Source organism: Coenobita brevimanus, chromosome 90 (genome assembly GCF_032717465.1).
Source record: "Coenobita brevimanus isolate Jiangsu-jjx chromosome 90, ASM3271746v2, whole genome shotgun sequence".
NCBI classification, from domain to species: domain Eukaryota; kingdom Metazoa; phylum Arthropoda; class Malacostraca; order Decapoda; family Coenobitidae; genus Coenobita; species Coenobita brevimanus.
In genome coordinates, this window is record NC_137043.1 from 26,536,564 (window position 1) to 26,554,744 (window position 18,181).

At 42.2% G+C, this 18,181-nt stretch overlaps 1 protein-coding gene across 1 annotated transcript in view; it reads right to left on the bottom strand.

The window, feature by feature from the left end:
* l(2)gd1 (lethal (2) giant discs 1) overlaps positions 1-18,181 on the bottom strand; it is a 119,391-nt gene that overhangs the window by 50,883 nt on the left and 50,327 nt on the right. The window contains exon 8 of the mRNA XM_080281651.1: positions 377-497. Coding sequence (XP_080137777.1) covers positions 377-497 — 121 coding nt within the window. The remainder of the gene's footprint in view (positions 1-376; positions 498-18,181) is intronic.

Genomic DNA, 18,181 nt, shown 5'->3' on the forward strand with positions numbered 1-18,181 from the left:
ATTACATGAGCAATAAACCCCAACCACTCCTTGGATATAAACTTACACAGGCTCAAACTGGTTGGAGCACCTTAATTACCCACTAAACCACTAGATGTCATAGTTTGGTTTTATAACAACCACCCAGCATAGTAAATGGTTTCCTGGTGTACAGGAAACCATTTGGCTTGTCACTCCGTGTAGAGTCACCTGTAGAGAGAAGAGAAAGGAAAGAAAGACAGAAGAGGAAGGAAAGGGCAGTCACCCAAGAGCAGCACTAAATCGAGTGAGTGGATGGTGAGTGCCCCCACCTACCACTAGTTACATACTGTGTGTGTATATATATATATATATATATATATATAAAATAAAGATGCAAGACAGAGGAAATGCGTACCAGGTGGTGTGGGAAGCTCATCGAAATCAACTGGCTTTCCAGCTTTATGTTTCTTGATGGCATCTTCATACTGCTTCATGATGCGCTGGTTCATTCGCTCCTTACGAGCGTTGTCTTCATTCTATGAACACGGAAAGTATGATGTTAGGTTACATGCACCACAGAGCTACTTATAACACTTAGTACTAATCTAACTAAACTATACAGCCCCAAATTACAACCATAAGTAAACATCATGTCATCATCATCATCATCATCATCATCCTATACCAGCTTCCCACTAACAATGAGCCTGACAGGAAACAAAATTATAATCAGTAAAGACACATAATTAGAGCTATCAGCATTGTCCAGTTAAATGAAACATATCAAAAAATTCATCCAACCAGTCTTCAGAATCCTTGTCTTCAGCTGCAACAAAGATACATATTTTCTTTTTCTTTTCTATATTCTATATACCATTGCTTTTAGCGTGTGTGTGTGTGTGTGATTCACCGGGTCGGTCAGGATCACTTGATGGTCGTGATCGTCAGCTTTTACCCTCCCGGAAGGGAGCTGAGAGCTCATATAGTCCGATCTAAGGGCAAGGCTGTGACCTTCACACACGCACACACCCGTCCTCTTGCTCAAGGGGGACAGTAACCACCCACTTCGTCAGTGAAACTTTTCGCAACCTGAGCGAGGCGCGAACTCCCGTCCACCAGTTGGCAAGCGGGAACATTACCACTGCACCAGCGAGCGGTGTGTGTGTGTGTGTGTGTGTGTGTGTGTGTGTGTGTGTGTGTGTGTGTGTGTGTGTGTGTGTGTGTGTGTGTGTGTATTTACCTAATTGTACTTACCTAATTGTGATATACAGGAAATGAACTACGCTCGTGGGGTCCCGTCTCTGTTTCTCAGTAAGTCAGATTTAGCTTTAAACTCGTTTAAGTTTTTAGACTGGACAATCTCTTTGTCCAGGCTATTCCACAGGTCTATACATCTATAAGGAAAACTAAATTTCTTGATATCCTTCAAGCAGCTTGGTTTCTTCAGTTTCATTCAGTGTCCTCTTGTTGCTCTCTTATCCCACAAAAACAGATCCTCTTTGTCAATTTTGTCTACTCCCACCATGGTCCTGAACACTGCAATCATGTCACCTCTCTTTCTCCTTTCTTCTAAGGAAGGCTTATCCGGCTTTTCCAGCCTCTCTCTGTACGACAGATCTGCCAGACTGGGGACCATTTTGGTTGCTGTTCTTTGTATTCTCTCAATCTTGTTTATATCTTTCTTTTTGTGTGGGGACAACACTATTGCTGCATATGGTGAAAAAGAGGACTTATGTACCTAGGAGGAAAATATAGAAGCTGAAAAACCAAGTAGTAAGGGATGCCTTCTATAGCGAGTTGAGGAGAGTGGTGGCTGAACAGGGAGCTGTAGAAAGAGGCGTTTATGAACAGTACAGAGCCCTCAAGAACAATTTCTTGAGAGTTACTGATGTAACATGCGGTTGGACAAGAGGACCACCAAGACATAAAGTAACTTGGTGATGGGATGAGGGTGTAGAAGCTGCAGTTAAGAAGAAAAGAAGACTTTTCCAGGAATGGAACAAGGGTGGTAGCAAAGAGGAATATTTGGCTGCCAAGCGTAGGGCTAGAAGAGAGGTATACAGGGCAAAGTCTGAGTCACAGAGACAATTACTTGATAACCTAAATCATGGGGAAAGGAAAAATATATTTAGGGTGGCAGGTCAGGTGAAGAGGGATAATCAGGATATTATAGGTGAGCAGTGTGTGAAGAATGATGAAGGAAGGATAGTGGTGAACAGTAAGGATATTAAAGATGCATGGAGAGAGCATTATAAACGGTTGTTGAATGAGGAGTTTGACTGGGACAGGGAAGGTTTGGAGCCAGCAGATCCAGTGTCTGGCCCTTGGCCTTTGATTGATACTGCTACTGTGAGTGAGGCAATAGGCAGGATGAGGGTGGGGAAGGCAACAGGTGTGTCTGGGTTGACTGCCGAAATGTTGAAGGCCTCAGGCGATACAGGGGTGAGTTTAGTCACTGACCTGATAAATAGGATTATTTATGAGTGTGTTGTCCCAGATGATTGGCTGAAGAGTGTAATTGTAAATGTGTATAAAGGGAAGGGTGATGCCCTGGAAAGAGGAAATTATAGAGGTATAAAGCTTTTAGATCAGATAATGAAGGTAATGGAGAGAGTTTTAGACGGTATGATTACAGAAAGAGTGAATATTGATGAGATGCAGTTTGGGTTTATGCCAGGTAAGGGGACCACTGATGCCATATTCATTGTTCGACAGCTTCAGGAAAAATATATTGGTAGGAGAAGGGATCTTTATTTTGTTTTTGTTGATTTGGAAAAGGCCTTTGGCAGAGTCCCTAGAGAGGTGGTGAAGTGGGCAATGAGAAAGCTTGGCTTGGAGGAGTGGCTGGTTAGGATGGTTATGGCTATGTATGTGGGTGCTCACACCCAGGTGAGAGTGAATGGAGATTTGAGTGATGAGTTTTCCGTGAATGTTGGTTTGCATCAGGGGTCAGTCTTGAGTCCCATGTTGTTTATAATGGTACTTGAAGCCCTTTCACGTGACTTTAGAAACGGACTCCTGTGGAGTTGTTGTATGCTGATGATTTGGTGTTCATTGCAGAGAATGAAAGGGAGGCGGAGGAAAGGTTTAGGAAGTGGAGAGATGGTATGGGGCAAAAGGGTTTAAGGGTAAATGCAGATAAAACAAAAGTGATGATATCTAGGGTTGGTGGCGGTACTGTCAAAGACGAGGGAGAGTGGCAACGTGCAGTTTGCCACAAGGGCGTGGGAAATAATTCCATCTTGTGCGGTGTGTGTGATAAATGGGTGCATAAGAGATGTAGTGGTATCAGAGGTAGACTGCGAGATAATGCTGATTTTATGTGTACGGCGTGCCAGGGTGAGCAGGTGGAGATTGTCAGACGTGAAAGGATTGAAATTGCTGGTGAATCTCTTGAGTGTGTGGAAGAGTTTTGTTATTTGGGAGACATGTTGTGTGCTGGAGGTGGGGCTGGAGCTAGCTCTGTGGCTAGGGTGAGAAGTGGTTGGAAGAAGTTCAAGGAGCACTTGCCTCTCCTGACATTGAGAGGGCTCTCCCTACGTGCTAAGGGGTCTTTGTATGCAGCATGTGTTAGGAGTGTAATGCTGTATGGTAGTGAGACCTGGGCAGTGAAGGAGGAAGATATTCACCGGCTCAGACATACAGAAATGACAATGATTAGGTGGATGTGCAGTGCGTCCCTGCGTCCAAGGCCTGGAGGGGCTGGGTTTACGATGGAAGAGCTGAGAGGTAGGATGGGACTGGAGTGTATTGGTGTTGTGATGAGGAGAAGTAGATTGAGGTGGTTTGGACATGTGAAGAGGATGGGGGATGATAATTGGGTGAGGAAGATGAGAAGTGTTAATATTGGGGGTGGGGTTATAAGGGGTAGACCGAGAAAGACATGGGACGAGGTCATTAACTGTGACCTTAGGGTTAAGGGACTGACCAGGGAGGCTGCAATGGATCGTGCAGCGTGGAGAGCCGCCATTAGGTGACCAAGGCCGACACATGCAAGCATGTTGGAGCCTTTAAAAAACGAAACGAATTATAACCAGGGGCGAATCATGGCCACTATCAATTTTTTCATCATCTCATCCATATAATGAAAAGCTACTCTTATATTAGTCAGGAGTTTATACGTCTCTCTAACTACCTTTTTAATGTGTTTTTCAGGTGACAAACTGTCCTGGACCAGCACTCCCAAATCTTTCTCTTCTCTCACTTTTGTGACTGGTTCATTACCCATCAAATAACTCAATGATGGCCTCTTGGTACTTTTACCCATTTTCAATATTTTACATTTCTTTGCATTAAATTTCATTTCCCGCATCCGACTCCAATCATGTATCCTATCCAGATCCTCCTGCAGCATTTTACACTCCTCCTCAACCTCTACCTTCCTCAAGATCTTTGCATCATCAGCAAACAGACTTGCATAACTATTAATTCTGTCTACCATATTGTTTACATAAATCAGGAATATTACTGGCACCAACAACGAGCCCTGTGGGACTCCACTTCTTACTTCCCTCCATCCAGACTTCCTATCCTTTATTACTGTCCTTATTTGTCTGTCTCTCAAAAAGTCTCTCATCCATTCCAGGAGGTTCCCCTTCAGTCCTCCTATATGCTCTAGTTTCCACATTAGTCTCTTATGGGGTACCTAGTCGAAGGCCTTCCTCAAATCTAAATGCACACAATCCACCCAACCATATCTCTCCTATAGCACGTCAATCGCTCTTGAGTAAAAACTCAACAAGTTGGAAACACATGATCTTCCACTTCTGAATCCAAACTGGCTATCAGCCAAAATATTCATCTCTTCCAGATATTTTATCCATCTATCTTTCAGAATTCTTTCACACAATTTTGCGACCATGCTGGTTAGGGACACTGGTCTATAATTCAGGAGTTCTTCCCTGTTTCCTCCCTTATAAATTGGTACCACATCTGCCCTCTTCCATTCTTGAGGCACTTTCCCCTCTTCCAGAGAACACACAAGTAAACTGTGAATCTTATCTGCCAGTTGTTTTCTGCATTCCTTCAGTACCCAATTAGAGACTCCATCTGGTCCTGGGGCTCTCTTTACATCTTGAGTTTCCAGTAATTTATACACTTTCTGTACTTCCACTTTTATATCTTTTATCACTACATTTCTAGTCACTCCCTCCCCTTCCACAAACTCCTTTTCATTAGTGTGTGTGTGTGTATTTACCTATTTTTTACCTATTTGTAGTATACAGGAATTGAGCAATGCTCGTGTTGTCCTGTCTCCATATCCACATTTATCAAGTCTACCTTTACACACATGAATGTTTTTCTCATGCACCACCTCTTTGTCTAAGTCGTTTCAAATATTTAAGAATATACCTAATTGTGATATACACGGAATGTACTATGCTCGTGGGTTTCCGTCGCTGTTTGTCAATAAGTCGAATTTAACTTTAAACTCGTTTAAGTTTTTAGACTGGACGATCTCTTTGTCCAGGCTATTCCATAAGTCTATACTTCTGTAAGGAAAGCTATATTTCTTGATATCCTTCAAGCAGCTTGACTTTTTCAATTTCATTCCATGTCCTCTTGTTGCTCTCTTATCCCATACAAACAGATCTTCTTTGTCAATTTTATCTACTCTCACCATGGTCCTGAACACCGCAATCATGTCTCCCCTCTTTCTCCTTTCCTCTAACGAAGGCAAATCCAGTTTTTCCAGCCTCTCTCTGTATGACAGGTCTGTCAGACTGGGGACCATCTTGGTTGCTGTTCTTTGTATTCTCTCAATCTTGTTTATATCTTTCTTTTTGTGTGGGGACCACACTACCGCTGCATATTCTAACCTGGGGCGGATCATGGCCACTATCAATTTTTTCATCATTTCCTCATCCATATAATGAAATGCTACTCTTATGTTAGTCAAGAGCTTATAAGTCTCTCCAACTATCTTGTTAATGTGCTTTTCTGGTGACAAACTATCTTGGACCAGCACTCCCAAATCTTTATCTTCTCTCCTTTTTATGATTAATTCATTACCCAAAAAATAATTCAGTGATGGTCTCCTGGTACTTTTACCCATTTCCAATATTTTACATTTCTTTACATTAAATTTCATTTCCCACGTCCGGCTCCAATTGTGTATCCTATCCAAATCCTCCTGCAGTATTTTACAATCCTCCTCAACCTCTATCTTCCTCAAGATCTTTACATCATCAGCAAACAGACTCGCATAACTGTTCACTCCATCTACCATATCATTTACGTAAATCAGGAACATTACTGGCGCCAACACTGAGCCTTGAGGGACTCCACTTGTTACTTCCCTCCATCCAGACATCTTTTCCTTTATTACTGTCCTCATTTGTCTGTCTCTCAAAAAGTCTCTCATCCATTCCAGAAGTTTCCCCTTTAGTCCTCCTAAATATTCTAGTTTCCACATTAGTCTCTTATGAGGTACCTTGTCAAAGGCCTTCTCTAAGTCTAAGTACACACAATCCACCCAACCATCTCTCTCCTGTACCACATCAATCGCTCTTGAGTAAAAGCTCAACAAGTTTGAAACACATGACCTTCCACTTCTGAATCCAAACTGACATTCAGCCAAAATATTCATCTCTTCCAGATATTTTATCCATCTGTCTTTCAGGATTCTCTCACACAATTTTGCGACCATGCTGGTTAGAGACACTGGTCTATAATTCAGGGGTTCTTCCCTGTTTCCTCCCTTTGTAAATTGGTACCACATTTGCCCTCTTCCATTCTTTTGGCACTTTCCCCTCTTCCAGTGAGCATACAATTAAGCTGTGAATTTTATCCGCCAGTTGTTCTCTGCATTCCTTCAGTACCCAATTAGAAATTCCATCAGGTCCTGGGGCTTTCCTTACATCTTGAGTTTCCAGTAATTTATACACTTCCTGCACCTCCACTTTTATATCTTTCATCACCGGAACATTTCTAATCACTCCCTCCCCTTCCACAAGCTCCTTTTCTTTAGTGAAAACTGACTGGAAACGTTTGTTCATTATTTCTGCTTGCATTGCCGCATCCTTAAAGACCTCTCTATCTACTTTCAGCTTGGTGATTCCTTCCTTTTGTTTCAGTTTGCCATTAACAAATCTATAAAACAGTTTGGGTTCATCCTTGCATTTGTCAATTATACCTTTTTCAAAATTCCTTTCTTCTTCCCTACGTATTCTTGTGTATTCGTTTCTTGTTCTTTTATATTCTTCCTTTGTTCTGTCGTTACCTCTCTTTCTCCAATTGTTCCACGCCTTATCTCTCTCTTTTTGGCTATCATACACCTTCTATTAAACCACTCCTTTTCCTGTTTTCTTTCCCTCTTACTCTTGGTACAAATTTTTCCACTCCCAAATTATAGAGGTCTAGAAAGATATCCCACTTCCTCTGTATCTCTCTTGTTTCTCTGAATTTTCTCCAATCCGCATTTTCAAAAAAGTTTCTCAATCCTGTAAAATTTGCTTTGCCAAAGTTGTATCTTCCCTGTCTATGAAGCTCGTCTCTTGGCTCGACGTTTCCTATTAACATCTGGAACTCAATGACCACGTGATCACTTTTTCCCAAAGGACAGAGATATTCCAATGATTCTATTACATCGGGTTCTTTGGTGAACAGTAAATCTAACCTTACTGGTGTGTCCTCACCTCGAAACCGTGTCTCTTCTTTGACCCACTGCGTCATCACATTATTCATTATTATATTTAATAACATAGTACCCCACTAATCCTCGCCGCCTCCCGAGTACCATTCCTCCCAGTTCACCTCTTTACAATTAAAGTCACCCACCAAAATTATATTATTGCTTTTCTCAATTATTTTTTGCAAGTAGCTACCCATATCTGACAACATCTCATGGTATTCGTCATCCTTCCATGCTCTCGTCTTTGGGGGAACATACACTACCGCCATATCTCTCTTAACATTCTCTCCAGTTTCTAATTTCATATATATCACTTCAGCCCTGCCTTCTCCCATTTCCACAGTATCTACATTTATGTTGTTCTTCACTGCTATCATCACTCCTCCTCCCTTTTTTTCTTTCCTGTCTTTTCTCCACAGTTTGTATTTACCATCTCCCAAATGAACATCAATATCTTCTCTTAATTTGGTCTCTACAAGGCACATGACATCAGGTTCATGTTCTCTCAAGAAATCATTAATTTCGATCCTTGTCGATATGAAACCATCAACATTAGTATATATCACCTTCAAATTATTTTTGACATTATTAATACCCTCTTCTCTCCTACTCTCTGTCCGTACCACTTCTTCAACTTCTGATCTTTCACAACCATCCCCCCTAGTTTCCTTCACTTCTATTTCCTTAAATACCATTTCCTTACTTTCATATCCAATACTCTCCAAAAAAAAAAGTATTACGTTCTTCCTCTGTCCTCTTATCATTTTTTTCCTTTACTTCTTCCTTTAATGATTTTAAAACTTCTCTTTCTTCTTCATTCAGATCTTTTCTTATTATAATATTTTCCATCCCCGCCTCTTTGCTTAATTTCCAGGTCACTTTAAGTATCTCATTTATTACACTTTCTGATGTAAACTTGACTCTCATTGGTCTTGTTTCCCCCTTCTTATAAGGCCCTATCCTCCTTACTTCCTCAATTTCTTTTACCCACTTGTCTCCTTCGGGGTCAATCTTGCCTAATATTCCTCTCACCATGTTCGTGTCTTTCTTGAGTCTTGCGAACCTAACCTTTTCTTCCTCTTCCCTGTTTCCAAATACTACCACACATCTGTTCCTTTCTACAGTTTCTCTCACTATTTTCTCTTTTTTCTTCAGTATTTTCACTACATTTTCTTCCATTTCTCTCTTGTTCATTTCCCTTTCTTCCTGGATGATCTCTCTTAAGCTGACCACTTCTTTCTGTTCTTCTTCTACGTGTGCCCACTTTGCCTTGTGTTCTTCTAGTACATTACTCACCTTCTCCGTTTTATTAGTACTCTCTTCAAGTTTCCTCCTCAGTTCAACATTCTCCCTCTTCAAATTCTTAATCTCTTCATTGGCTGTTTCGTTGGACTGGATTAGACTCTGTATGGTGGTTTCCGTATTTCCTGACACATCCTTTATCACTAGATTCTCTACTTTTTTTTCGAGTTCACTAATCCTCATAATTAATGTTTTCACCAGGTCCATGACATTAGTATTAGCATCAAATCCTTGAAATTCCATTCCCTCATTGTTTACATTTTCGGCCATATTTAACGTACCGGTAAAGTACCTAAACAGCTGTTACCGAATAAGCCACAAACATTCATGTATACTATTGCCAACAAATCTTTACATTTTTGGTAGTCTACCAACTTTCATTATTTTAAATTTAAAGAAAGACCCTAGGAGACAGGACAGACAAAATTCCTGAAACTACTCAAGGTTAGGAGCGATGCCTGGAACGACCTCTCTCTCCGGCTGCTCGTGTGTGTGTGTGTGTGTGTGTGTGTGTGTGTGTGTGTGTGCGTGCTTCATAATACTGATAATATGCAGTTTGGGTTTATGCTAGGCAGAGGGACCACTGATGCCACATTCACTGTCAGACAGCTTCAAGATATATATATATATATATATATATACAGTTAATCCTCGTAAATCGCGTGTTCATAAAGCACGGATTCGTAAATGACGGCTAAGTGGCCGTCAGACTGCCGGCCACCTTAAATCACTATTAAGTCACGAAAATCACGGACCTAAGCAACCAAGTGGGCCTTTTCCGAGGAGAACTGTAAACCGTGACATTCAAACTGAAAATCGTGACCCAACAACCAATCACCGCGCGTCCCTGGAGGCAAGTGTGCATACTAATGCTGCCATGTTTTTGTTGTTCTTGTCCCATCAGTCCGCACATTACAGACCGTCGCCGTGGAGTAAGAGAGCTACTGCCTTTTTTGTGCAACTTCCCCCCACCTCCTACCTGCCATGGCCCCTCCTGACCCCTCGATGATGGGCTCTAAACAGTATGGCGTCAAGAAGCTGCCGCCATTGTCATACAGTCAACGTTTGGAGCTCATTCGTCGTGTTGAGAAGGGCCTTCCATGAAGGGGCTCAGTGATTTGCTTGTTTACGTAGACTTGGCCAAGGAGATTGTGAAATCCATTGAACGTGATGAGGAAAGGTGTAGTAAGCGTATTGGTTACCTAGAAAAAGCTGTGCATTTTTACAAGGACTTGCATAATCGAAGAGTTAATGAGAGACATCAGGAACTCATCACCCACTATTTTGTTCGGGTAGGGGCAGAAGCTGAGCCTGAGTCACAGCCTGGCCCTTCACACACTGAGGACATGGATGATGTAGCAACAGTCATCTCTGAGGCAGACTTTGAGGGCTTCGTGTGGGAGGCAGACGAGCTGGAGATGGGAGAACAGCAAGAGAAAGCACCCCCACCTCATGCTGAGAGGTTCTAACTTCTTCCCAACACCACCCCACTCCATTCACTTAAGCAATTTCGTCATAGGATTAAGGTGAGATCCCTTAACATTGCTTATTTCTGTTTAATACATGCACTGAATACTCCTAAATTTGTATGTATGTGTTTGATGGTGCCTAGATAGGTGTAGGTAGGGTGCTTTGGGGGCACGGTTGGCAAAAGTCCAGACCCATATTAATTTTTCACATAAAAGTTATTATTCATAAATCACGGAATTCGTAAATCACGGTAGTGGTCCAGACCCAAATTGCCACGATTTACGAGGATTGACTGTGAATATATATATATATATATATATATATATATAAAGAAAAGGGAGCTGTACTTCGTTTCTGCTGATTTGGAGAAGGCCTTTGACAGAATCCCTACTTAGGTGGTGAAGCGGGCAATGAGAAAGCTTGGGATCAAAGAATGGCTGGTTAGAGTGGTTATGGCTATATACGTGGGTGCTCGCACCCAGGTGAGACTGAATGGAGATTTGAGTGATGAGTTTTCCATGAATGTTGGCATGCATCAGGGGTCAATCTTGGGCCCCTTCTTGTTTATCATGGTGCTTGAAGCCCTCTCAAGTGACTTCAGAAATGGACTCCCATAGGAGATGTTGTCTGCTGAAGATGTTAATTGCAGAGAATGAAAGGGGGGTGGAGGAAAGATTCAGGAAGTGGAGAGGTGGTATGAGGCACAAGGAGTTGACAGAAAATGAAGATTAAAGATAAGTGATGGCATCTAGGGCTGGTGATGGTACTGATAAAGAGGAGAGAGAGGGTGATCATGTGTGGTTTGCCACAAGGGCGTGGATTCCATCCTTTGCAATATTTGTGATAAGAGATGCAGTGGTACTAGAGGTAGACTCTGAGATAATGCTTTGAGGTACATGTTATGTGCTGGAGGTGGGTCTAGAGCTAGCTCTGTGGCTAGAGGTAAGGAGTGGTTGGAGGAAGTTTAGGAAGCTCTTGCCTCTCCTAACACTGAGAGGGCTCTCCCTCTGTGCTAAGTTATTTAAGTATGCGGCACATGTTAGGAGTGAAATGTTGTATGGCAGTAAGACCTAGGCAGTAAAGGAGGAGGATATTCGTAGGCTCAAAAGTACAAAAATGACAATGATTAGGTGATGTGTAGCATGTCCTTGAATATGAGGCATGGGAGGGCTAGGTTTACAATTGAAGAGTTGATAGGAAGGATGGGACTGAAGTGTATTGATGCTGTGATGAGGAGGGGCAAATTGAGGTAGTTTGGGCATGTGGAGAGCACAGAGGATGACCATTGGGTGCAGGAAATGAGAGGTGCGAACATCAGTGGTAGGCTTGCAAGAGGCAGACTGAAAATGACTTAGGATGAGGTCACTGAGTGTGACCTCAAGAATAAGGGACTGAATAGGGTGGCTGCCAGAGATCAAGCAACTTGGAAAGTCACCATCAGGTGATCAAGGCAAGCGTGTTGGAGCCTTTATAAACATTAAGATGAATGATATGAACCCCTGTATCCAGTGACATAGTTTATCAACATCATCATCTAATCTTGTGTTGCCCCATGAGGAACGTTGGAGCCCGGAGCTAGGCAAGTTGGTCCTGACGTTTAAGATGAGAATGACCAGCCTCACTCATCCTTGAGTGGCAATACATGGGCAATATATCCCAACCATCCCTTGGATATAAACCTGCACAGGTTCAATCTGGCTGGAGCACTTTAATTACCCACTAAACCACCAGATGCCATAATCTGGTTATATGGTTACCACCCAGTGTAGTTTCCTGGTGTAAAGGAAACCATTTGGCTCATCGCTAAGTGTAGAGTCACCATAGACAGAAGGAAGAGGAAAAATGAAGGGAAAAAAGACAGAAGAGGAAGGAAGGAAAGACGGAGGGAAGAGAGGAATGGGCAGTCGCCCGAGAGCAATACCACATCGAGTGGGTGGTGCTCTTGGGTGACTGCCCATTCCTCTCTTCCTTCCTTCCCCTTCTGTCTTTCTTTCCTTCATTTTTTTCATATTTTTTAAGTTAATTTCCCTCCTTTCAGACTACTGTACCCAATTCATCTCATTCTGAATGGGTGATTGAGCGGTATATCTGATTCCATCTACAGGCATACCCCGGTTTAACGATGTATTTGGTTAGGTAAAACCCCGTCGTCAGGTGGGGTATCGTATACCGGGGTACAGGCATACCTCGGTTTAACAATGTAATTGGTTAGGTAAAACCCCATCGTTAGGCAAGGTAACATATACTGGGGTACTTTTAGCATGTAAAGTAATGTGGACCGTTTACCAGCCTTTGGTTTCCCCCCCAGCCAAGCCCAAAAATCACCCAAATGAGCTCAAAAACAAGTTTAAAGCCAATCTAAATGGCCTAACAGCTGTCAAAACGCTAAACTAAACCTATCACCTGTAAGTAAATCACTAAAGCCAACAAATAAAATCTGAAAATAGTCAAATATAAGTCTGGGAAAAAAATCACGCATAGTAAACAGTACCCCAAAATGACAATGTTCACCCCAACTATGGGTAAAACACATTAATATAAGCCTAAAAACAGTTATAAATCAACCTAAACACACAATTTTAGTCTAAAATTGTGTGTTTAGGTTAAACCGGGGGTCTGGCCATCATTAGGCGGGGTATGGTGGTATCTATCCCCATTATTAAGCCGGGGTATCACATCTAGGGGTATCGTATGTCGAGGTATTACTGTACTTTTAACATGTAAAGTAATGTGGAGCGTTGACCAGCCTTTGGTTTCCCCCCAAACCAAACCCAAAACCAACACAAATGAGCCCAAAAACAAGTTTAATGCCAATTTAAATGCTCTAACAGCTGTCAAGGAAGCTAACCTAAGCCTAACACCTGTAAATAACTCACTAAAACCAACAAATAAACTCTGAAAATCATCAAATACAAGTCTCGAAAAAAATCAAGCTTAGCACACTGCACCCCAAAATGACAATGTTCACCCCACCTATAGCTAAAACACATTAATCTAAATCTAAAAACAGTTTATAAATCAACCTAAATGCACAATTTTAGTCTAAAATATCATCAGAATCAGAAAAAAATCAAAACTCATCATTAACCCTTTAAACGCGGATCGTCGCGTTTGCGACGCTCGGCGAAAAGGACATAACGGCGGAGCGTCGCGTTTGCGATTCTAGTAAATTTTGAATAACCATGGGCAGGCAGGCTCCAGCTGGTATTGTCTATCAGTACCAACACCCTTTAGCTTCAATTAGCATACTTTACCTTTGTACTACTGACCTCCGTTGTTGCCAAGTATCGCGTTTTTCCCCCCTCCCCCACCCACCATGGCCCGGCCAGCCTGGCTGTGATACATGGCAGCGCTCTGAGTGCTCAGAACTGTAAATCTGCGCTCTCCTCTCACAAGCAGTTTATGCTAATAAGAAACGCTTGTTTCCCCAGTTGTAACACTAGCTTTTTTTCTCACGGTTTGCCCCTGTTTAGCGTCAGTTTACCGCAGGCTTTCAAAGTGACATTATGGCGAGTTTTAGCTCTTCCGAGTCAGTGCAAGCGGCCGACAGGAACGAGAAAAAAGTGACGGGCGTAAGGCAGAATAAAAAGCGCGCCGCAGTGATCTTTTGGGAAGTAATATGATTGAAAATAATGTAGTATACATGTTTTTAGCCGTGAAAATGGAAATGTTTGTTGAGTGACGGGAAGACCGCCGCTGCGCTGCATGTCGGCCGTACGCTCCGTTGATTTTAGCCTTATTTTCAGTGCTTATTGTACAAATACGGATTCCAAACTACCTTTACGTTGTAGTATAAAGTTTACTGTGACAGAATGAGGCTGTGGTAGAGGGGAAACCGGGTTGCTGGAGGTGTGAAAGTGAAGATTTGGTTACCCAACTTTGCAAGTCTCCACAAGTCCTTGGGTAGTCCACGAAGGCTCAACACCTGTCTCTGGAGAAAGCTGAATGTAAGTACTATCGGCCATACCAAGTATAATGTTCTAGGGTTAATCTCTGATTTTTGGCTAATATTTTCCTACAGGCACTCAGACCGCGATACAACCCCGCCACTCAGGGGGGGGGGGTCGACTGTTCACAGCCGCGTTTAAGGGGTTAAACCGGGATTTGGCTATCGTTAGGCGGGGTATGGTGGTATTTTTACCCCCATCATTAACCCCTTAACTGCGGGGCGTCACTTTTGTGACGCCTGGGAGCAAGGGATCATACCGCGGGGCGTCACTTTTGTGATTCTGCATTATTTTGAATTCGCCCGGGCTTTCAAGTGGTGGCTTGTATCATCTATCAGTACTGCCAATGTCCAACACTAGTCAGCACTCCTAATCTCATTTGTACTCCCATCTATTGTTGACAATTTAGCCATTTCTTCTCGTTCTTGACTCCCCTCCCTACCTCCCCTCCATTACCCTCTCCTCTCGCCTGCCCAGCCGTGATACGCTAAGTAAATCTTCCCTGGAATTTTTCACTGATTTTTTCCATTGAAATAAGCCCTATGCCCTATTCTTATACCAAATAATATATACAAAAAAGAAATAAGGTAAGTGATAGTGCCATACACCTGGAATTGGCTAATTATCACTTGACAACACCTCACTTGCACTCATTCGCTAATTTTCCCTGTTTATTTCCCCTTGAAATATGCCATATAATCTATTCTCGTAATAAAAATATATATAAGAAAGGAAGGGAGAGCCAATGTGATTTTTACATTCACCTGGAACTACCTAATTTATTATGTATTGTCTATTTGGACATGTGGAGAGAATGGAGAATGAAAGACTGACTAAGAGGGTGTATGTAGGTGAGTTGGAGGGAGGGAGAGGGAGGGGTAGACCAAGGATGAGGTGGAGGGATGGAGTTGAGAGGTATATGAGGGAGGGGGGGGTAAGTTGGGGGGAGGGGAGTCAAATGGTGGGTGACAGAGTGACTTGGAGGCGTTCTGTCTGTGGCCACCCTTTGCGGGATTAGGGCGTCGGGCTATAGATAGATAGATAGATAGATAAATTTCCTGCCAATCATTTCATAGTGCTTACATTAGCAGGTGTCACCAAGCTGACATTGGCAGCACTGCACTCCCCCTAGGCAGGCCACCACACTGTATTCAGTTTACTGTCGTCTTTCAAGGTGAAAGCACATCGGATTCGCACCTGTCCAATTCCGCTGCTTTTTAGCCCCACGCAAAGGGCCCTGTGAACTCTACCCCATACTAAACCTCGTGTGGGAAAGAGTAAAGGACTAAGTGACTGCTGTGGAACGTGAACTGGCTAATTTGTCAATGAAAATGATAGACAGTGACTATGATCTTTCTGATGAGTAAAACAGTGCAAGTGGAAATGTAAATAATGTGTGAACAGCAAGTGAAAGCAATGACTGTAAATATAAGTGAACAGTGGAAAATAGTTTTATAAGTTACTGCAAGTGACAGAACATAACACAGTGTAAGTAAAATAAATGTAAATAATGTAAATAAAATAGAGAATGTAAATAGAAATGTAAATGAGTAGTAATATAAGAATATGAGTATATATACTAGGAGTAATGAAAGTGAAAGTTTCACTCTAGCATGTATGAATACTAAGAGTTATGAAAGTGAAAGTGAAAGTGCCAGATTCACTCTCAATGCTAGTATATAGGACGAGAAAGTGAATGCTACGTATTTTACTGAAAGAGAAATTGAATGCCTACAGTGACAATAAACTACTATTACTGAAGGAAACTTATGGATAAAGACTGTAGATATATATAAGTGTTATATAGTAAGAGAAATATAAACTGTGAGTGTTTTTATTAATAATAAATGACAGAACACCAGCGGCGAACGATCGGAAGTGGGAAGGTCATACGCGCTCGTAATTTTCATTGCTTTCACAGTTCTTTTTTTTTTTTTTTTTTTTTCTTTTTTTTTTTTTTTTGAGTATGGATTCCAAACTATTTGAGAATCATAGAATAGTGTTTGTAGTGATAATATCAGGCTGTGGTAATCATATTACGGGTTGTCGGGAAGTGTAAAGTGGAGACTTAGTTACCCAACTTCAGAGGTCTCCATAAGTCCTACAGTACTCGACGAAGGTTCAACAAACATCCCAGGAGAAAGCTGAAGGTATGTGCCATAGGCATATGTAATTTTAATATTCTAGGACTAATAACTGATTTTTGGCAAATATTTTTAGAGAGTCTGTCGGAGAGCGAATATGCCGGCGAGACACACAAGTCAAGCAAAAACAAGCCCATGGTTTAGGGGTTAAGCTGGGGTATTGCATCTAGTGGTATCGTATATCGAGGTATTATGGTACAGTATTAGGAAACTCTCTCCTAAACTAAATGAAAGCATCTGAGAGTAGAGGGATTAAAATAAGAGGAGTCATCAGACTGAATTGGTTAAGAAAAAAATTGTTAAACTGATCATCACCTAATATTTACAAAGCCAAATTATATAATCTTGGCATCAACACATTCCCTAGCCTTCCAAGTGTAAGCTTCTTCTACATGATTCTTTCCTTTCCCCCCCGCCCCCTTGGAACCTACTCTATCTATCTATCTATTGCCGGACGCCTCAATCCCGTTTGGGGTGGCCACAAACAAATCGCCTCCAAGTCGCCCTGTCCCCCGCCATTTCACTGCCCTGCTCCCAACTCACACCCCCCTCTCTCATATACATCTCCACCCCATCCCTCCATCTCATCCTCGGCCTCCCCCTCCCTCTTCCCCCCTCCACCTCACTCACATACACTCTTCGTCAGTCTTTCACCCTCCATCCTCTCCACATGGCCAAACCACCTCAGTGTGTCCCTCATAACGCTTCCTATCACATCCACATCAACACCACAACGTTCCTTTATATCCTCATTCATCAGCCTGTCTCTCCATGTGACTCCAATAGCTCCTCTTAAATAACTCATTTCCACTGCTCTCACTCTTGACTTGTGTCCTTCCAACAACGTCCAAGCTTCACTTCCGTACGTTAGAGTTGGTATCACAATACTGTCATGTAGTAACTTTTTCACTTCCATGCTCACTTCCCTGTTTCTTATCACTGCTTTCAAAGAACCAGCAACCTTTCTTCCCTGCTGTACCCTTTCAAGCACTTCACCCTCCAAACCTCCATCCTTACTCATCACACTACCCAAGTACTTAAACGTACTCACATTTTCCAATTCCTCACCATCCAACCTCGCTGTACATTCACTGACTTCACCTCTCTCAAAGACCATCACTTTACTCTTCCCTACATTCACCTTTAGATTCTGTTTCTTACACACTCTCTCAAACTCATCCACCAAGCCTTGCAGCTCCCCTTCGTCTACACTCAACAACACAGTATCATCTGCAAACAACAGTACAGGGAGTTTCCAAACACTATCCTCTCTCACCAGGGCCACTCCAACATCCACTACCCTACCTTGTACCTCTTTTACTACCCCATCCATGTACAGATTGAACAACCATGGAGACATGACACATCCCTGTTTCAAACCAACTTTCAAAGAGAAAAATTCACTTAGTTCACCATCCACACGCACTGCAGCCTTCGCACCATCGTACATACTTTTCACAACATTCAACAACTTCCCATCTACTCCATATATTCTTAACACTTTCCACAATCCTTGTCTATCCACCCTGTCATATGCTTTCTCCAAATCCATGAAAGCCGCATACAACTTCTTTCCCTTCTCTAGAAACTTTTCCACTAAAGATCTAAGAATGAATATCTGATCTACACAACCTCTTCCCTTCCTAAAGCCTCCCTGTTCTTCTCCAACTAATTTCTCTGTTCTTTCTCTAACTCTGTCAATAAATATCCTACCATACACTTTT